Source organism: Astyanax mexicanus, chromosome 3, assembly GCF_023375975.1.
Source record: "Astyanax mexicanus isolate ESR-SI-001 chromosome 3, AstMex3_surface, whole genome shotgun sequence".
In the NCBI taxonomy this organism is placed as follows: Eukaryota; Metazoa; Chordata; class Actinopteri; order Characiformes; family Acestrorhamphidae; genus Astyanax; species Astyanax mexicanus.
This window is the reverse complement of record NC_064410.1, coordinates 31,260,595-31,283,473: the sequence shown is the minus strand read 5'-3', so window position 1 is coordinate 31,283,473 and position 22,879 is coordinate 31,260,595. Positions and strand designations below refer to the sequence as shown.

At 38.0% G+C, this 22,879-nt stretch overlaps 1 protein-coding gene across 2 annotated transcripts in view; it reads right to left on the bottom strand.

The window, feature by feature from the left end:
* grb10a (growth factor receptor-bound protein 10a) overlaps nucleotides 1–21,070 on the bottom strand; it is a 92,683-nt gene extending 71,613 nt beyond the window's left edge. Inside the window, exons 1-3 of one of the 2 annotated variants that reach the window (XM_049476353.1) lie at nucleotides 20,917–21,070; nucleotides 7,936–8,028; nucleotides 550–637 (exon numbers count right to left, since the gene is read on the bottom strand). In XM_049476353.1, the coding sequence (XP_049332310.1) occupies nucleotides 550–637; nucleotides 7,936–7,986 (139 nt within the window). In that variant the 5' untranslated portion in view covers nucleotides 7,987–8,028; nucleotides 20,917–21,070. The remainder of the gene's footprint in view (nucleotides 1–549; nucleotides 638–7,935; nucleotides 8,029–20,916) is intronic. The other variant, XM_049476354.1, reaches the window with a different exon arrangement.
* Nucleotides 21,071–22,879: the final 1,809 nt, after the last annotated feature.

Below are 22,879 nucleotides of genomic sequence, written 5' to 3'. Positions count from 1 at the left end.
GCCACTGACATCTGAATAAAGTACTTCCCCAAAGAATCTTCTTAGTATAGCACGGTGGGCTTGCCTATTAAGAACCTATGTAGAAACAAGTCACACTCTAAAATTGCTTGTCTATTTAGCCTAGTTCATCATAGTCCTATATTATAAATCATACTGTCCCAGGAAAAGCAGACAGACATTCACAAAATACTTTTGCATATGTGCTGTTCCACTGCTTTCAGAAGAAAATCACAGAGTATAAATATTTTAGAAAAAGGTATAAAAAGGAAAAGTGTGGAAAAATTGCTAGAAAGAAACAAAATGTTATGAGCTCAGCAGCTCATTATGACACAAAAGCTCAGAATGAATTTCAATGAGTGTGACAGAGGAAACAGGGATCTTCAAACTCATTTATAACCCACCCATGAGCACAAAGCACAATGGAAGGAATGTGTGTGTAAGGAAAAAGAGCTCATAAGTATTAGGACAATAGTTTCATTTTGCCCCTTTGCCCTACCACCTTGGATCTGAAATTAGGTATATAAGATGAAAGAGTGAAAAAGAACTAACCTGGGTGATTTGGTGAGCTGTGATTGGATGGCTGCTGGAAGCGAATAAGACCAGATGGTCCATGAGAAGGCGTGTGGTCAACGTTGTCCTGAAAAAGAAAAGGGTCTAATTTAGCATTGCCAGAACCAAAAAGTAAAAAAAAAAGATGAAATCAGTGATGCCCTATATGCAATTGCCCTCTATACCTTTGCACTGCAAAAAAATCTATTTGCAAAAAATATAAAAAATATAAGTAAATTGAGACATACATGCTTATATTCAGCAAAGAAATCTACCAACGGGGTGAACAATTTTTTTCCTTAGTAAGATTTAAAATGAAAAATAAGCAAATCGCAAAGTCTCAAAGAAGAGACATAAGAGTTTTTTGCAGTGTACAGAATAAGACAACATATGTAAATTATTCAAAGAAAATATAAGAGCATTTTTTATTGTCCCTTTCAGCATACTGGATCCGTTTTGGTTTCTTTTTCCATTTGTTGTGTTGCTAAATCATGTTCAGATGACCAATGCATGACAACTATTGGAATTGAAATGGTGTCCAATTCTAGAGTGCTGTGTACAATGTGATTAGATATGACCCTGTGCTCTGATTTTTTGTGTTGTTCCAAATGCAAACAAATGAAATAAACATAGTTAAAGTGTGTATGAATGCTGATTCTGTATTATGTGGTTCAGGTCCAATGGGTCTGTCCTTACTCAGAAATGGGAAAAAAAAGAATTTGTTCCAGGACTGACCCGATGTTCTGTCCAAGATAACCAAGATGCACACTGCGTGAAGGCACATGTTACGTGGATCAGTAACACACTGACAGGCTGAAGTTTAGCAAGAGAAAACAGGCATGACATTCCATATAAAAGAAAAAAGGCAAACTTACACACAATGGCCCTTAAACACTTTCTAATTTAAAACAGCCCCACAAATCCAAAAAAAGCTGGAGAAAGCTTCACTGCAAAAAAAGGAAAGAAAAAAAATATATCAAGCCACATTTTCAATTTCCAGGTTTCTAGGAAACCCTAGAACATGGGAAGCGGTTTCCAGGAAATGCTTTCTGCCAGAGGTCTCACAGCTCCTCTTCTCTGGTGTCCAGAACCCGGGAAAAAAGGAAAAATAAAGGTGGGGGAAAAGAACAACATCTATAAAATGAAGGAAATTTACAGCTCTGAGAAGAGTGTGTCTAATGCCTTAGCCAGTGGAACGTTAACATAGATCAGCGAGACGGCCAAAAAAGAAGGCAACGAGAGCCAACAAGTCGTTTTTGGGGGGGGTTTCAGGGCCTTTTTTTGTAGCGCACGTGTCTCCGCTGAATTTATGTGTCAAAAAAAGTTAAGAAATAATATCTTTTAAGAGCGTGTGTACATCCAGAAAGACAGCTCGAGCAAAAAAGTGGGTCATGCTATTATCTGTAACAGCATTGGGAAGCAGGGGGCTGAGGAATGTGGGATGTGTGTGTGTGTGTGTACGTGTGTGTGCGTGCATGTGTGTGTTTGTGTGTGCACACGTTTTGAATTTGGAGGAGTTCCAGTCCTCGGGGCCATTATGTAAACTTTAACCCCCAGCTGATTCTGCTGGCCTTGAGGATGGTGGGTTTCCTAGAAAGGCAGGTCACGTGACCCAAAGCAAAGACTGCACTTCTGACAAATAGCAATTATAAAGCCAAACCATTACAGGCTTGACCTCTGAACTGCTGGCTATAAATTACAAAGAGGGAGTTTTTTTGAAGTACACACACACACACACACACAAACACACACACAAACACACACACAAACACACACACAAACACACACACAAACACACACACAAACACACACACAAACACACACACACACACACACACACACACACACACACGTCTGCATATAACAGTAACCGGCTAAAAAACAGAAACGTGTGTTAATGATCTTACTGATATATACAATCATCACGGTTATTAAAACAAAATCACAAATGCAGGATTCCTCAGACAACAGATGGTGCAGAACTACTTTCAAAATAAAAGTGACAAACTCATTAACCTAGGTTTAATTAAATTACTTCTTATAAAAGGTTTTCTTATGACGGCAAAGACAAACTGAGTCATTCACACAGTAACTGAGACAATAGGTCTCAAGAACCTGTAGACACCTGCCCATCCAAGGTTTCTTCCAAAACCAGTGGTAATAAAATCCTGCAGTTTATCCGTCTCTGAAAAGGCTTTACACTCCATTTCGGAACATTACTGCGAAGATCTGATTGCACTAAGCCTCAAGAGCTTTAGTAAAGGGTAGAAAATTAGTTCTGGACCACAAACAGCACTTCAGCTCACCCCAAAAGTACTAGATGTTCCTCTGCTTCTAAGCCCAGTGCTTGAGGTAGGGGATCTGTTATACTGTGTGCTACAGAGAATTTCATGACAGGCAATATTACAATTTTGAAAAATATTAGCAAAATTCTGTCTCTTATTTTGCTTACCGTAAAACTTGGATGATTGTTTGCATTTTATGTGCATTCACTAAATAGAAGTTTAGTGGATGCGTAGCAGTTTTTTAAGGTTTATTTTGTTACATTATTTACTCACACAAAATATAACAAAAGATCAAAGTAGACAAAAAACAATGGATAGATTTATTGTTTTACTGAATGTTTTAAACTGTAACACATATCTAAAATAATAACTAAACATGTATTTTAATGCAAAAGTATATTCTGGAAACAAATACAATATTTGTCAGTGTTTTGTCATGTCAACAGGAATATAGATCTCACAATAATACCCTGGAACACTGTGATATTATTTTAGAGCTATGTCAACTGCCCCTAGCTTGGGGGCTGTATATCCCTACAGATGACACTTGGCATTAGGCATGGTAAACTCGGTGACGGCTCACATGGATCGGCTCCAGAGTCGAGTCAAGTCAAGTTTATTTGTATAGTGCTTTTAACAACCTGATGTCACAAAGCAGCTTTACAAAAATCCAGACATAACAAGCACTGTATCTCCCTCGTTCAGTGCGGGTGGCGGCTGTAGAATGTGAATATTCCTCTATAGCTAGCTGCAGATTAGCTCTAACTTTAACAATTTTTAAATAAGCATATTGTCAGGCACCAAAGCTAAAACCAATGCTATTATTCAGTATGTTGCAGCTTCTGGAACAGCTAAAAGCCAACACCAGACAACAATAGCAAGACCCACTGACTTAAGTTACTATCCACAGTTTTTGAAAGATTACTTTTTTTTTACTTTTTGTTACAGTGCTCACTAAAACTACATTACATTCATAGCATTTAGCAGATGCTCTTATACAGAGCTGATTACACATGTGCTTTTTCACTGGGAATATCTAAAGCTAGTTTCACTGGACCTTGAATTTAAGGTAAATGTGACCAATGAGACTGCATTTTACAACAGTACAATAATACAGTACCAAATGCATACAATTTAACATTTTGTGAAAGGGGGTGTGCACTTTAGAAAAAGGGTGAGAGAGGAATACTCTCTTAAACACACACACATAGTGAAAGAGTAACAAATAGAGCATCACGTTGTTAAGGTGGGGAAAAATGGTCTTACGATCTTATGGGCTGCACGATATTGGGAAAAAAATTACATTGCAAATGTTCTTTTTTCTGCAATACATATCTCGATATTAAACAATGCAGGGCCCATGACGTCTCGTGTCTGGACTGATCAAGAGCTGAGTCAGCACTGAGAACTCAAACCCTGAAAAAACAGCAAAACATCAGTAATCTGCACTTTAACCAGACATTTACATTTCTTTTAAAAAGGTAAATATAAGCTTCAGCAGCTGCAGCAGCAGCCTGTCACTCACACAGACACAGAGACAGCAATGTGTATCTACTTCTTATGTCAATAATCAAATCATTGCAACATGACGTGTTTAATTTAATTGCCTAAAGTGACATTGCACATCCTGCGATGTGACTATTGTGCATTTACACATCGCAATGCAATGCTTAAATGATATATTGTGCAGCCCTGCCTAACACCACTAATAAACCAACTTTTTCTAACCTCATTCCCTGCTTCCCCTTTACCTGGCCCTGCTTAAAGTTGCCTTGAATTTTTATGTCCTCCATTGCTTAAGTGCCTTATCATTTAAAAAAATGTATGGGATAAAGAATTCTGCTAAATGCAATGTTAGTTAAGTGAGCAGAAAATAAGCAGATCTTTAAAAAAAAACATATATATGAAAATTTGATTCAAAACATTCTTTACAAGCCCATGCGTTCATATAACGTGCTGACCTCATGTCCACACACAGCGGAGCTACTTAAACACTGATGAACACTGGATCATACTTCAGAATTCGAGTCTTTTGACTAAAAAATTGAGAAATAAAGCACTAAACAAGTCACAGAAGAAACTTTGAAGCAGTGAATATTATTGTTTTCCACAATTAATCACAGGTCCTCACCAGAGAGTGATGATCATTTAGAAGGGCTGAGTGTCAAAGATCAAACATTTCATCAACAGACAGCAAAGATGGACTCTTCTAAGCAGCAGCCTCGTACAAGTAGGTAGCAGTATATGTTTAAATATTTGTAAAAACGCAGTTGCAATGCAGTTATGAGCAGTGAATAGAAACTGTTAAGGTCTAGCAGAGAGCATTCAGTACTGCTGCTTCTCTCTTTAGTGGCGGATCACTCCAAGATCAGAAAGGATAATCCTCAACGAGGTGTAAAGGAACAAGATCACCCTAAAAATTCTCTACAGACAAAAAAAAACCTTAGTTCAAAGGTTAGATATGTTAGATAAATATTAAGAAAGAAATGAAAAACAAGAATTGAAAACAAAGAAAGACAGAAAATTACATTTCACACAAACTATAGAGCATGGTGGAAGAAAAATCATGGACTGGAGCTGCACTGTAACTACAGCCAACATGGTGGATGTGGTTTCTGCTAAAGACAGATCTGTAGGTTACCCTTTTTCTAGCCAGAACGGTGGATGTTTGCTCAATGTGTTCAGTAAAGATGTAAACAGTACAACTAGGTTATATTGTATTTGTCTGTTATCGGCGGAGTTAGAGATAACAGGCTAATGCAAAATGATTTACTTTGTAAATGTAAGAACTGCTAGTTGCAATTGATTTTTGGATTTTAGCGATGTGTATGCATATGTTTAAGTGTGTGTTTGAGCTACATTTCCAGCTTGGGATGACTCGGCTTCCAGAAACCAACCCCTGCATCCAGTATAAACCCACAGAAAGAGGGCAGGCCCTGGCCCTGCCACATTCATCCACCAGTGCAGCATGCATGGGGCAGACAGGGGCTGGGAAAGTGGGGCAGAGGGAACAAGGTGAGAAAACTTATACAAGAGAGTAGAAACAGTAATGGCTGGTTAATACAAATTTGGTCAGTATTTCTTTTTTTACAGCATGGATTAGATTTTTGGGGCAAGGCCAGGCCTTCAGTCATTTCTTTAAACTTTTTTTTCTGGGCCTGAATAAGTGCACAACATTTAATAGGGTTTTTTTTTTTTTTTTCCAAAAATAATAAGAGAAAAAATGGATGACTAGGTTGTGTGTTTGATACTTAGGCTTGGGGGGCCGGCGCTGTTGAGCAACTAAGCAAAGCCCTTAACCCTCACCGCACTGCAGGCATGGCTGCCCACTGCTCCGGGCACATGTTCTTACTGTATGTGTGTGTGTGTGTGTTTGTGCACTTACCAGAAGAAGGCCAAATTCCATCTGTGCCCATCAAAATTTTGGTATATATGGTTGTCTTGTCTCTTATCTGAATCTTTAAACAAATGTCACATTGATGTGGCCCTACATTCTGGAACGCACACTCTAGTGCGCTATTCCAACAGGACTATGCTCATCCAAATATAGCAGCCATATTAAGAGATTCCCTTGATGACACAGGTACAGTATTACGCCATGCCCAGCCACATCACCATACCTTTTCCTGAATAAAAACGTGGGATGCTATTAGATGCGCAGTCAACACACCAGTCAATCACAAAACTGCAGGAACTGCATGAGAATATTCAAGCTGCATGGGGTGTATTTTCCTAGGACACTATTTGGAATCTCTGCAACTCCCTGCCAAGACATCTGGCGTGTTAAAGCCCCTCCAGGTAAGATTTCCTTGAGTTTTTATCTTTTTAAAAAAGTAAAATTACAGCTTGCATTGAGTTGTAATAGGAGGAATAGCGGTGCTCTCCTGTCTGTGCCGGAGCTCCTCTGAACTCAAACCAGACTAAGTTTTCTGAGGCGGCCGCGACCAACGCTCGTGAGAACTGCGACCTGCTTTCCGACCTTTAGTTCTAACAGTTCTACAAGGACTACTGGTTCATTCTTTACAAACTAACATACAGACACTCTGGAAAAAGCTGGAAAGAGACCAAATATGTCTGTGAAAGACAGAAAACGAGAAAGAGAAACTAATCCGCCTGAAACATTAATTACACTCTGCAACTGTAGGGGGAGCCCACGAGCACAAAATCTCAATCCTACCTAGTGGAGCTTAAAGTTACACATATAAAGGAGGTATGTATCTCAATAAATATGACCAAGGGTCTAAATCAGTCTACATTTAATCATTTATTGTTCTTGGTAAAACTTTTTTCTCCTTCCTGATAGCATTGCAATCTGACATTTCCGTCTGGGTGCAGCTAAATTTGCAAAGTTTTTTGTGAAGAAGAGTGCATACATTATGTTAACTGGCAGGTAAAGTGCCAATTTGTTTATATAATCTTGTTTAGGTGTTAGGTGACACGAAAAGTGTGGAGGTTAAAAAAGGCAACTAACTGCACAAGTGATACACAGGCTGTAAAGTGTCCCGTTTTTGCTGTGAAGTTCAACAAAAAGTGTTTGAGAGGTAGAGGAAATGCCGGCAGGAGAGACGGAGAAAAAGCGACGCCCAGGAATGCTAAAAATCTCAAGCAGCAGTCGAGTTAGAGGAGAGAGCTGGAGAGGGGGAGCGAAAGATGTCGAGAGAGGGCTGACGGTGCAGCTCCAGTATAAATAGCAGTGGCCACCACTTTGCATGTCAGCATGTCAGCTCTGCAGTGCCATGGCAACACCATGGCGACGATAGACATGTGGGTCAGGAGTGTATCTGTCTGTGTGTGTGTGTGTACACGTGTGTGTGTGTGTGTACGTGCCACTTGGACCATGGACCCAAAAAAGAAATAAATAAATAAAAACTCATACTCCTGATTCTGTGTCAAGTTAAGCAAACTTTAACTGGAAGAACATCTGGATTGGGTAATTTGGGGATCTGCATAACAGCCACTAAAAAAAGTCAACTCCATGCAAATAGGAATTTGCTATGAAGAATCTTCATCAATAAAAGGTTGAGGAAGTCTGTAGCTGTAACAACAAAATTTGGATCGAAAGTCAGTTCTGAGATGCTGCTTGAGGTAAGACAGTGTGTACCTGATAGTTTGGGTGGTGAAGAAAGTAATCTGGGCATCCAGCTACGGCCATTCTATTCCAAGGCTCCCCAGGCAACCAGTGTTACACATTCACCTGACCAGGAGCACAGGAAAAGACAAAGACAGAGCACAACAGTTTAGATCATAAACTTTAACATGTTACAAAATTCTTAGGAGCTGCTACTATGATCCGAAAGTTCATCCCAGATCATGATGCTTGTCATCAGCAGCTGGAGTCCGAGAGAGCACAACTGGCTTTGCTCTTTCTGAGTGGGTAGATGGCGCTCGCTCCCCACATCACTTATAATTTGATGTTAGTTAGCACAGGCATCTGTTAGCTGATGTATTAGAGCGGGGTGTCCAGCAATTTTTTGCGGGTGGATTTTCTGCTGCGACAGTGCATCAGCGGCGACAGGCAAAGAGGCAGTGGCTGGCTTTACATGTATCGGAGGAGGAATGTTTTCGTCTTTAACCTCCTAGTGTTTGTGAATTGAAGTGATGGGGAGAGTCCTAATGAGAGGTGGAATAATCTGCCTTCCAAATTGGGGAAAAATATTGGATAAAGTTAGAGAATAAATTATTATACAGATATTATTATGAAGAGTATATTGTTTTAAATCATGGTAAACAATCCTATGGGGTGGGAAATCGCACAAGCGGCGTCATTAACACAGATAGTTCTATGTTTACATACACTTCTGTTTGAGCTCATCCTGCAATAAAGCATTAACGCATGCTAATTACAATTCTATAATCAATTAACTTTATCGTGTTCAAATACTTTTAATGCAAATTAGTCAAATTACCACATTTTCAGAGGCTGGTGATACATTAGTAGTTTTATTAAGCTATGTAACCACAGTGTTCCTACTGTTGAGTTTGTCAAGTAGGTAGATTACTTTTTATTTTTGCTAAAATATGGATTAAAGCTTATAACTAACTCCTACTTCCTTTCTCTTTTTCTCACTCTCAATTTTTTTGTCAGGCTTATACCACACTACACAATAATGTTTGTCTAACTTCCAAAAATACTCAAATATACCAGCAATTTAACTTTAATCTATAACGTGAATCATAATTAAAATCACAGAATGTTGTGATTAGTACAATAGATTTTAAGCGATCGACACCAATAATATAAGTATAAGTTTGCCAATCTTACATAATGTTTTATTTGCATTTAAATATCCAATATCAAATTTCTTAAGTATCAAAAAGAAGGGCACGTGCTATTATTAGTAATTAATAATTAGAATATTTGTTGTAATCCAGCTGATTATTTATTTTAAATTGATCACTGAAACAGCTTTTTAGATAACTTCACGTCACTCTTGCACTTTTACATTTTACAAAGAGTTTTCCATGATCATGCAGCCTTCTATTCACAGGTTCACAACACCTGCATGAATTAGGGCATGTTTTTTGTAAATTATATGTATATGGGGGGAAATTGGCGTGTCTCACCTGTAAATGACGTGCAAATAAGGGACTTGTTGCTTGTTTCCATGCAGATTAAAGAGATTTCTAAACTGCACTAAAACCAGCTATGCTTCCCCTGTCCTATAACTGCTTCACAACTTTCACTATTTAGCCTATCACCTACGCATATGATGCAGTACTGTTTTGGGTTGTGCTGTGCACAAAACAACAATGTTCTGCAGGGGAAAGCCAAGGGAAACAAAAGTAGTATTATGGGATCAACATTAGGCGAAGAGAAACTTCCTTGCTCTTTTCTTTGAGCCAAAAAGTGTTGAAATAAGAAGTGATGGCTGTTTAGGATAGAAGGATGGAACAAGTACAGTTAAACTCTACTATTATCAGACACACCAATTAATAGTGTTTAGATCAAACCAGGGTTTCTTTTTTGAAAGGTATTTCAAGGTTCACGTCTTCTGTTCGTGTCTGAACTGCTGTACGATCCTTCTCACATGCATCCAGTAACAAACACATACAAAAAATATATAGAATTTCAGATGCATCTCAATTCAGACGTAGACGATTTACAAATGCCAAAAATCGAATTCAGACCTGCTAACATGTACGCATATTGCATAACGGATACGCATTTTGACCTACTAGTACGCTTGTACAATTCTATGTTTTTAAGTATGCATATCTTTTGATCACGAATTTCCCTCTTTTGTACCAAGTTTGTCCGTGTGAGTGTGTTTACAGACGCTCGTGCTGTGCCTCTGTTCATCAACGCTCATTTGTGTCCGCTTAGCGCAAACGCTAATCCAGCAAGCTACCTATGGAGCCATCCGCTACTTTCCTCCGCTTCATTTTCCTCTAAACTGTTGAAACACCGTCCACTCACTCAGTCACTCACTCAATTAGGCCCAGTAACCCAGCACATTACAATATTCTCATTTAAAAGGAATAAAAACTGCCCTAAGATTATATATTATATACCTTGCATAATACTTTCATACCTTCCTGTTTCTGATTTACCCTATCAAAATGTATCTTTTTTTTTTCTTTCAGGTAAATAGAAATAGTGTCAAGAGCCAATTAAATAGTGGTTTCATTATGAATCATTACAGAAACTTTACTTTAAAAGTACCAAGTAGTCATGCAACAGAAAAAAAAATGCATCACGGAACTCTAAATCGTAATTGAATCTTAAGGATTCTAAAGATTCCCAACCCTATACAATACAGTTTTATGCAACCCCTCAAAAAAAACTCTTAGAAATATCACTGAATGCCAAATGTTACCCATGATTCTCATTAAGCATTAAGATCTGTACAAAAAAAAATCCCCCAGAGTTCATAGTGCACGTATGCTAGGGCACCATCAAATGAATGCCAATTTGTGCTTACACCAACAGTATACAAGATTTGCAATGTAAAAAAACACTGCCAAACTAACAATTACAAGTTTTCTATCATTAGTTGTTTGCAGTTGCATATTTCCACTAGTAAAATCTCCAATTATCCAAAATTCCAAGGTTGCTTTATGCCACTGTCGATTCCCACAACAGGCTCAGAAGAGTTCACTGCAGCACAATTTACATCAACATGACTACACCACTACATCACCCATGCAGAGTGTAAAGCACATGGTGGTAGGACTGTTGAAGCTCCATTTTTCTAAGGTTACAGCTGGGCTGCTCAGTACGCAGGCGAGACATGTGGTACACATGTGTAGAATGTTATGATCTCACGATCCATGTGGAATGTGAAGCTTTTGGCTCTGCTCATCGCACAGTTATTTGTCACTTACGTAAAGCCATACTGCCTCTATACTCACCAAATCCATAGGAGCAATTTAATTAGCGTGCTCTCGAAACAAATCTAAACAAAAATGCCAACCTGGTTACATTACTGTGTGTGAATAAGATCTACAAAACTCAACAGAAAACTACATTTCTTTCTCTATATGTTCCTGGCATCCATAGATTATGTTTACATTATTACCCATCATGCTTCACACTCTTTGCAGATAGTTTAAAGCACAATGTAAAATAATAATTTATATAATATGAAAAGGCAGTGAGTCACAAGTTTACCAAGCTGTAACTGTTTAAACAATCACAATCCTGAAGACTATCATCACTTTAAAACTTCTGTGCCTGTCTCTCCCCCCCCCCCCCCCCCCCGATCAGCAATTTGCAGCTACTGGCTCAATGCTAGCTAACAGACAGCTGGTTCCAGTGGAGCTGGCTAATGGCTAACTGGCAATGATACCCGTTTCCTGAGATGAATTAATTGCTGTTTTTTGATAACAGAATGATGTGATGTGATATTTTATTTGTCTAATATGTGATATTTTATTTTTCTTATAGTGCTGAACAAAATGGCCAAAATGGCCAAATTTAGAATCACAATATAAACTGCCTGGCCAAAAAAAAAAAAACTAAGCAAGTGATCTGGGGTTGCTGCAGTTGGTCAGGTCTAGGTTCAGCAACAGTATGTGCTGAAAGAATGAGGTAAGCTGACTACCTGAATATACTGACAATAGACCAGGTTATTCCATCAATGGATTTTTTTTCTTTTCTGATTTCAGGATTCATCGGGCTGGAATTGTAAAAAAGTGATCCAGAAAGCATTGTATTTCTTTATTTCAATCGATACAATATAATTTCGATATCTATATTAACAGCATAGTCACTGATGATAACCAATATACATAAAAAAAACATTGTCGATACAATAACAAAAGGTATTACAACACACAACTCTAATTGTAACAATGACACTGTGATTTTAAACCAATCTCTACAGCATTGATCTACATATGTGTTTTCACAGGAGGCAGGAAGCAACAGTGAGCTGACTGACAGCAGTCACCAGTTGGCCTTAGCTGGAGCTAGTTCATCCTTGTCAGCTGTGTGTGTGTGCATGCATGAGTGAGAGTGAGTGAGTGAGTGAGTGAGTGAAGGTAGAAGTGGGGGAGAGGTTGAGCAGAAAGAGGTCAGTTTGTTGGTAAACAGTCCTTTAAGTGCCTCAGGCTTAAACCCTGTTGCACTCAGTGTCACACGCCAGACTTCAGCCTGTTGGCAGAGACTGTGGTGTATTTCTGGTATGTGTCGGTGACTGCTATGCGTGTTGACAGACATTTACAAATAGCCTTCGCTTGGGTATTTTCATTGATTTGTTTCTTTAAAAATAACAATGAAATGCATAACATTAACACTAGAGCTGACAATAAATCTTTTTAGCAGTGTTATCACAATGTGTACATGTGCAAATAGACACAACAGGTAGTGCAATGTTTTTTGCAATGTCTTTTGCAAAGTGAAATTATTATTTATTTATAATTTTTCCAATTTTATCACCAATTAGGAAAGCCAGTTAACCCTACCCATTCATATCAAGCCAGCGCTAGCCAGAGCGGGTTAGCAGCGCTAGCCAGAGCGGGTTAGCAGCGCTAGCCAGCCGCGCTTAGCAGCGCTAGCCAGCCACGCATAGCAGCGCTACCTAACTGCAGCGCTAACTCCCTTATCCTCTGTAATTCATCAGAGTAGTTTTACTGCTCTGTACAAACTGACTAGTAGAATTTATACATAAAGCAAACTGGATTACAAGGTGCGCTGATGATTTTTGGAAAAATTAAAGGGTTTTAAGTTAATATTTAACCCAACAGGCAATACTAATAATTAATCGACTTTACCAAAGTTTGAGGTAAATTAGCTTAGCTAATGTTACTTTTTTAGACCTGTATAGCTTGCATCTTTTATTTGGAAAACAGACAATGTGTGAAAGTGTAGTAAACTGATACCAAGTATGATAAGTGATGCTGAATGATTTATTTGAATTTACTTATGTGAGTACATTGTAAAAATCTGCCATTTGTCTGCACTCTGACGACTCTCTCCCTCACTCTCTGCCGTATACAGCAGTGCTCTATTAGAGTATACACTGATACTGGTCTTAAACCCATCACTGTTTGGCATCAGTTACTTTTCACTAAATCAAAAATGTTGTTTTTTTTTTGTATTTTCAGGCAAATATCAGTGTATGCCTAGTACTGTATTATACTCTGCTGAAGGTATTTGAGGTCCCTGGCAGTGGAATGGTGTGGAGATCAAAGGAGTTATTGCTCCCAGACAGACTGGCACTCTGTCAGGGAGAGATGTGTGTGTGTGTTCAGCCGCCTCAAAATCGGGTCAGAGTCGATCTTCCATTCTTTCATAGACCACCCCAGTGACCACACACATTGGGTGAGAGAGAGAGCCTTAAAAAAAGGGAAAACTACAAAGCTACACAGTCTGTATGCACAAAGGTTTCCATGGACACCATGATATGAATAAATGAAAAATTAAATAATAAATCAGGAAAACACCAAATGTTGAGGATATTCATGTCATTAGCAAAGCCCTTTGAATGCTGAAAGGCTGCTTTGGGAGAATATGGAAGCAAAGCTAAACGGCTAACGCTAGCTGATCAGGTGAAGCACTGATTGAAGAAGGGCTGGCAGAAGCTAAAAAAAAAGTGAGTTGTGTCTTAGTTTGGTTGGCCAAAAACAAATAAACTTTATCCACAGAAGACAGCTTTATAACCTCTCCTCAGCCTTTAAAATACAGCACAGTCTGCTTACAGCTTATATCCATTTTTCTTTTGATTGTTCTTTTGAGTGCTTATAATGAGATTTCTGTACATTTTTGTACAAATTTCCTTTCAGCCTCCAGTGTCGATATCTTACAATATAACTCACATTTGTTAGTGGACTACCATTAGTATACCACATAGTGTATCCTTTTCATTTTTAGAGATTGATTATTGATTATTATTGATACCTTTACATTTTGTTTAGCTTGGCTGCAACTATGCTCTATGGGCTACATTTGTATATGGTTTCAAATGTGATTCGCAATTTTCTTTAGTAAGTCATATTAATTTCAAAGCATTTCTTTGTCTTCCAGGGAAGGAAGGTTGAAATATGAAAAATGTTAAAAAAAATTAAATCTCCTAGCTAACAGTTATATGTTTTAAAATATTTCAAGAAAATGAGCAGATTAATGCTATCAAATATATAAGGTTTTGTAAGCTGGGCACTTTGTAGGCTAAACTTTGAGCCACTGATAGCTCTTGTTCACAAAACTAGACATTACCACATCCCACATTGCACAACCACTGCCAGGTATCTTTCAATAAAGTAAAAAATGTAGGCTAAGTGTGGAACAATAGTGACTTGTGTTACAAGACCACACGTGCTTATGATGGGGAAACGTAGCTTTGCACATTAAACATCTGCCTTATTTCCATATGTTATATAAAGAATGAATTCTGCATAATCGTTTAAAGATAAAAGGTGCTTAAAATGTTCCTTTGTGCAAAACCAAGCTATGACTAAGAATATTGAAAATTAGCCATACTGACATGAATGTTTAGAACACACCTCAACAAATCGATAACTAATTTAATATTTTATCTCAATTATGATTAATGGGAGAGAGACAGCACATTCTTCTTTGGTACAAGTTGTTCAAGTTGCGAAAGTTGGCTCTGAGTTTGAATTCTCCTCTGTGTTACTTCCATGTCATAGTCTGGATTGATTCACATGCCTTAACATTGGGGTAGTACGCTTTTATATGGTTAGTACATGAACAGAGTGGAGAAAACTTTATCAAAAAAAGAAACAGAATAAAAAAAAATGATACAATTTGTCCTGAATGTCTGCCAAGCAATGTATCTAAAGTTTTTAAGCAGTGTTTTAACATATTTCTTTATTGATTTTTTATCCATTGTTTGCTAGCTGTTTACTATAAACCTTTTATTTCATACAAGTATTTTTAATATTGTAACTTGTGTTCTATGAGACTCCTCCTCCTTAATAACAGTCCATATTCTCCCCACTTCCACTCCCTCGCTTATTAATTAATCTCTCACACTTTTTAAGGCCTCTAGGTGAGAGCAAGCAGCTGGTTTGTGTCAGTTGGCAGCATGAAATGTCACATGGCCTGCATATCTTTTGTCCCAAACAGAAATCTGTCATGACACTCTTTGACCAAACCTAACAACTTATATCAAAGATCAACACCTGCGAATCCAGCCTAAATATTTACAGAGAACAGGTCTACAGACTGGTACCTAAAAGCAGGCCATTGCAACGTGGCCTCTGAAACAGGGCCTGTTAAAGTAGACATTTGATAATGTGCATAAAGTTTCTCTCAAGCCCGTTTTTAAACAGAATACAGCGCAGAAGATTACGAACTGAGCTGACATCAGATTGAGCTCCAGGCCTGGAGGCAGCAATTACGGACTGCTGTGTTGCTTCATTGCCTTGTGTTTAGAAACACTGCCAGCTCACTGCTATGTGGATATGAAGAGAGAGCGAGCGAGAGTGAGTGAGTGAGTGCGGAAACACAGATGGTTAGGCAGACCTTGAGAGAGATAGAGGGAGAGAGAGAGGGAGTGAGAGAGACAGAGAGAATGTATGTCTGAACATGCCCATTAAAATTTTAACTAGCACTTGGCTGGCCCATTGTTTGAAACCTCGCCCCCACTAACTCCCCCCTGACAGACCGACCTATGAGATCTACTGTAATCTCATCTCTAAAATCTGCTGACTGGCCATATTGCGGAGGAAAAGGGTGCCAATGTATCTTATGAGGGCTGGGGCCGAGCCAAAACATATGCTTTATATATTTTTCCCTCCCTAAAGCCTTGGGGGATACACTGCGGCTGACTTTCTGGCTGCACATAGAACTAAATTACACAGTAAACAGAACTTCACCATTGGAAAGCACAGGACCAATATCCAGAAAACCACTGCATACTGAGTGTCCATCTAGGAGTACTTGTAAGACACAGTCAGGAGAGTAAGCATTTTGACAGTAACAATAGTTTTGTCATTTTGCCTCCACACCCAACAGTAATTATTTTTTTTATCTTTTTCACAACAAACACTTTGAACGAGCTGCAATAATAATTGTGAAAAAAACAGCAAACTTAAATGGCATGACCCAAATGAAGCAATAGTTGAAACTTTATGCTGCAGACTGTGATCACGTGACATAAGGAAGTTGGAGGCAGAGCGAGGTAGGAGGTCCATTAAAAAACATTTAATTTCTTTGTTGTAAAAGGAATTAGATTCATTTTGCTGCATATTTTGAATTAAGATCCCACTGTACTGTGAAGCTCCATCCTATCAGTTTTGCAGTATTTGGGTGACTCTGAGCTAAAAGAAGTTTTAAGTTTATACACTTCATAATTTGACCTAAAATTTATATCAGCAATCACAACATCAATAGTAATCAATAGCTGGTGATTCACAGTTTCTTGTCGGGTAATAAAATTATTGGCATAACAACAGGTGTTAGATGGCGCAGTAACATATTCAAATCAACAGATGCTGCTATTCATGGAGAAACCCTGTTTCACTGTGGAAAACCCTGAATATTGTCCTACTCTTATGTTTGATATGCCGATATTGATGCTACACTCGATTAATACATTAATTTAAGTTCCTCTAAGGTTTTTAAGAACTCTGTATGTGCGTTCACTTTGGACCCCAACCTTGCTCTACTTTACTTTACTCCAGCATCATTAGGACACGGTATCAGAGTCTGCAGCCTCAAGCAAATTGTATTGTTTATAATGAAACCTCATATGGAGATAAAAAATATATATATATTTCTTTTTCAGCCCTATATATAATAGCTTAATGGTTACTCTTAATTTTTAACAGTAAGAATAGGTTAAATACAATAATGTTATAAATAATTTTAAACCCATTGAGGTGGTGTATAAAGTCAAAAAAGGCTAAAAACTCACTTCTACTGATCAAACGAACTTTCTCCATCCATCTATCTATCTGTCCATCAACTTCAATCTGCTTCTTCCAAGTCAGGGCCATGGTAGGGCTGGATCCTACCCAGTATCATTGAGCACAGTGCATGAATACACTCAGTAGGGGCACCAGTACATCACAGGGTACTACACCTAACCAGTCACTCACATACTAACACCTAGTGAACACTATTGTGGAAAACAGTGATCAAACACACTACCTTAGGCCTTGAAAGCTGTATAATACGTGCACAACACCGTGCCACCCTTGTTTTTCTGCAATTCTGCAAAATCAATGTCTAATTTTTTTTTTACAATTTTACACAGAAAATTTTTGTCTCTGGTATTCACTTATAAAGTTATTGCATGTTAAAATATCAAAGAGATGATAATGTTTCAGCATTTTTTATCACAATAAAATAAAACAAGCTGTTATCTGATTAAGACTGCTCTATGTAAATGGCTCCATTTAATGAAACAGGCTGAACACTATCCAGACTGAAACAACTCCATAGTGAATGGATGGAACAAGACTGCTGTTGGATGGATAGAAGGATATGCACTAATCAGCATAAACATTAAAACTTCCACCAGGTGAAATGAGCAACATTGAGTATCTAATTGCAGTGGCACCTGAGTGAGGGTGGGGGATATAAATATTAGGCACCAAATGAACAGTCAGCTAGTTTTTGTGTTAACTTACAGTGCAAAACAAATTATGACTTCTTTACCAGTTCTGTATGGCCACTTTTCTAGTACAGGGACATAACATTCTTCTCTTTTTCCCCATTTGCTGTGTTGCTAAATCAAGACCAGGAAATGCACGACATCTCACAATATTTATAAGACAGTTGATGTTGGAGGTGTCTAAGTTCACAGTCCTTCCCTGATTTAACAGAGGTAGTAGTAAGTTAACATGCTAGCAAAGAATATTAAATAAATGCAAAATGAAGAACTACTGTAGCTTTAGCAATAACCAAGTAGCTAATCAGCAGATCCTAATGTCAATAAACTTTTCCACAGTTCTAAACCGTTTAGTGACTCCTAAACACTGTTAGCTATCTATACTGTAAGGGTGAAAAAAAGGTGAAAGAATTAGCAGAATGGTTACCCTCTGTGCTCAGAACCGTTAGGCCCTGCAATGGAAAAATAGCTTATAACTAAAAATTTACAGAATATAAAGATTAATTTTATTGTGTAGCAGCTTGGAACAGTATGTTTTTGTAAATATTTCTTTCCATGTTCCATATTTTGTTTTCAAATGGTCCAAATGTCTTGTTTCCCTCTAAATTTCAAACTGTACAAACTCCACCCTACTCCAGCCATGTACACGCCCACCCAGGCTAACAAGGTCTGCAAGCATATGCATTTACCACTCCATCTATGCTTGCCTCGTGTATAGGCAACCTACCTCTGCTGCTTGATACAAGATAACACAGGACACCTGAAGAGGCCAAGCTTAGAAAAGTAGATTTTCTTTATATACATTTCTTTATTATACTGGAAAATATATATACACATATATTTCCACAGCATAAAGCCAACACACAGGCACATGAATAGGCAGGCAGGCTGTGACTGGTGCATGATCTCTCCTATCACACTGTCCCCCACAAGCCTGGCAAACTTGCTGAGTCGCCAAGGTGTACACAGCCTCCTATTTCACACCAATATCACTTCCCGGAGTGTAGCACTTGGCTCGTGTGACCTCTTTTGCACACAGGCGATACAGTCCCTCATCTGTTCTGCAATAAAGCTTTATCAAGATTGACCAGCAGCAAAGTGACACAACTAACAACATATCAGTGTGGTAAACAGAGAGAAACGTGGCAGTTCTATATTTATCTCTTCTATCGCTACAACCAGTCAGTCAGGCGTATGCAGATCATTCCAAATATCAATATTTTCGATGCCAGCGCTAGTATTAGTATTGGGTCGGATAAGGATAAGGATAGGATTGGACTGATACTTTAGTTTCAGTTACCTCTGATTGATCTAAAAGTAGACATGCCTGTGCAAACAACCCTCACTTCTATTTACATTTTCACAGTTTTATTTCTGCAAACATCTGCTTAGTTTTCTGATCATCACAACAATAATTATATCAGAAAATATACACAAACATTAATTTCATTTTGAAACTGAAACACAATGAAACATTTGGAGAGCCTACATAAATAGCCTTAATGTATTTTTGACTTGCTTTTCAAAGAAAAGTCTATAAGAAAACAACAATTTAAGAATAATTGTTATCATTTAGCAAAGCTAAATGCACAAACTGCACATTTTATTTACGTATTTACTTTTTCTTAAGCACTTTAGAGATGCACTTTTTTTCCAATAGCACATTATACTGTTAATGCATCCCTTCCTTTAAAGCTTCTTGAAGTGGAATAAAAACATTTATTATAAAAAAAATGTTGTTTAGATTTAATTATTATGATTTAACTTGCCTTTCAGTTGCTGGTTAAATAAAACGCTGCCAGAACTTCTAGGCTACACTAATATGCAGATTATAGCACTGAATGGTAAAAGTAGCTTTGTCTTTTTTTAAGACCTTATGGGATGTAAAAAAAATCGAGATATATATCGTATATCGAGATATATATATCCGTATATCGCAAGTCAGAGAAAAAGAGAGATGATTTTTGCTCCATATCGCCCAGCCCTGCTACACAGACAGGGTGAGAGAAAAGCTGGCTACCAGCTCACTGAACGTGTTACACGTTGTTCCCAGCAGGCAGCAGTCCTGCAAAACCAGCGAGGCGGCTAAAAATACACCGCATCATTACAGCGTGTTTGTAAACAGAGGAAGGTGACGTGAGTTAAAAACTGAGATACTTTTAACAAAAGCTGTAGCCATGTTTCTCTTTTAACAGCGCTGGAAGTGAAGAGTTTCTCAGAAAGAGTGTTCAGAGTCTCAGAGTCTCTCTCTCTCTCAGTTAAATAACTTACATAAGTAATAAAGTTAATAGTTGGCTAGCTATACGTGTCTGAACGCACTTTAGCTAAAATGTTACGCTAGTTTAACCTGGTCTAAAGCCACTAAACTGTAGTTCAGCCGGTGTTCTGTTAGGAGTTGTGCTACCTTGTCAAACCGTGCAACCCTAGTGTATATATTACTGTAAAAATACAAAAGAACCACCCTATTGGATCTTTGTACTGTTCCCAGTATAAGTCCCAGTAATTTAGATGTAGCGTTAGTATGTTTGGATAGCATAACTCACTGTATCATGGGAAAGTTATGGCAAAGAGAGGTCAATGCACACAGCTTTTCATAATTGTATTTATTATTATTCATTTCAATTTCTGTGCAATGACAGCGATATAAAACACGCTACCAATATCTGTTTTCCTTGGCAGTCCCTGGCTTTGTATATAGTTTTAAAACAAAACAAAACGAGATTAGTGATGTATAATTTTATGATGAAAGCTCAAAATAAAAAATATTGTTAATAAAAAAATTATAAAACACGATAAATAACTAAAAAGTGTAGGTCAGCGCATGCGCAGTGCCTTTAGGACGCACGTATCGATATGTAGCATAGCTCGACACAACACCCGGCTCTCCCACTTCACCTCTAACTTATCCTAAAGAAAGCTTCTCCTAACACTGAGAAAAAGCACTGAACCGCAGGAGAAACCCACCGCTAGTAGTTAACTTAGCTAGACTGACTCAGGGTGGGCGTCGTGTCTCTCCAGCGCAGTCTGAGGAGCAGGACAGGACAGGACACTTCCACACTCACCTCCACAGCAGGGCTCTTCGAGAGGGGCCAGCGGCAAATCCCCGCGTGCGTCAGCGCGGAGCTGTCACCGTCCACATGGAAAAATCACGACTCAGCTGACTCCTCCGAACCCGCCGAGCCCACGAGGGCTGAGTAGTCCCCTCCATAACCCGCCCGCCCACTCCTCCACCTCCATCGCTCCGTACCCGCCTCCTTTAACCCCCGCTGCAGCCCACCCTGCCCTCCTCCTCCTCTTCCTCCTCCTCCTCTTCCTCCTTCTCCTGCTGTCGCCGGCTACAGACAGCGTGCAGATACAGACTGCTTCTCAGAAACAGTGGTGGTGCTGTGAATGTTTAATTTTTATTTGGTGGGTTTACTTATTTTATTAAAATTAACCTAAAGTGTTTTAAAGTAGTATGAGTTTGTATGGGCAGTGTTGCTAATTTTGAGGGACTATTTTGTCATGCGTCTCTTCCTGCATGTACCCCTCCGCCCTAAATTGATTTTAAATAAACATTTTTGTCCAGAAACTTCTATAAACTACCATAACCCAATGTCTAAGTAATATTTTAGTTTGTTTTATTTTATTTTGTGAATCATTGAAACTTCACGTGTCTTCATATGAATTGTTGCTACTATTAAAATATCAGTTTGTCCAAAAGTTAAAGTTTTTTTAGCTAGTATTTTGCCTTACAACGCCCAGCATGTATCACTCCGCCCTGAATGGCTTTTTATAGGTTCTAGTCCAAAACGTCTTAAAACCATCATAACCAAATTTGTAAGGAATTATTATATTATATTTTATTTTATGAGTCACATGTCTTCTAAGTTCAACAAGAAAGTACTAAAACTACCAGTTAGTCCAAAAGTTTTATGAGGTACTATTTTGCCTCACAAAGCCTGGCATGAATCACTCCGCCTAGTATGGCTTGTTAAAGGTAATTCTAGTCCAAAACTTCTTAAAACCATAATAACTAAATGTCTAAGCCATTTATTATATTTATTTTATGAATCATTAAACTACCCATATCTACCTTGTTATTATGTGCGATGTTGCTAATTCTAAAGTAGTGATAGTCCAAGTTACGTTTTTTTTGAGGGACTATTTTAGTCTCAGAACAGGACATGTATCACTCCGCCCAGAATGAATTGTTTAAGGTAAGTTCTAGTCCAACATTTCTTAGAACTATCATAACTAAATGTCTAAGCCATTTATTTTATTTTATGAATCACTAAAGCTACACGTGTCTTCTAAGTTTTATATGTTGCTAATGCTAAAATAGTGGTTTGTTCAAAAAGTTTCTTTAGGTTTCTTTTGCTATTTTGCCTCACAAATCCCTGCATGTATCACTCCACCCTGAATGCATTTTAAAGGTACAATTTAGGCCAGAAAGGTCTCAAAACTATTATAGCCAAATATAAGGTATAAATAATTAAGTTCTGCATGTCTTTTAAGTTTTATATGCAGTGTTGGTACTGCCGAAACTAGTGGTTAGTCCAAACGATAAAGTTTTATTAGGTGCTATTTCACCTACAACACCCTGCATGTACCACTCTGCATGGAAAGGAATTTTTAAAGGTAATATATATTCCGAAACTTAAAACTATAAGAACTGAACATCTAAGGTGTTATTTTATTTTATAAATTAGTGAACATGTGTCTTCAAAGTTTTTTTTACGAAATGTTGCTAATGCTAAATGAAATGTTGCTAATGCTAAAACAGTGGTGAGTCCTAATTCGTATGTTGTCTTGAGGGACTATTTCTTTGCCTAGTATTAACCACAAAATAGATTTTACCTTTTCAAAACTTTTTATAACAAAGGCATTAGAAAACATATTTATATATTTTTCCCCACCATTGTAAGCAATATATTTGGTAAATTGTTCTCTAGAAACACTTTTTTTATTCACATTTTAACCATTAAGTACAATTCTGGCTTAAAAAGGTTCTCTATTACAGAGAATTTCGCAAACTATTTAGCA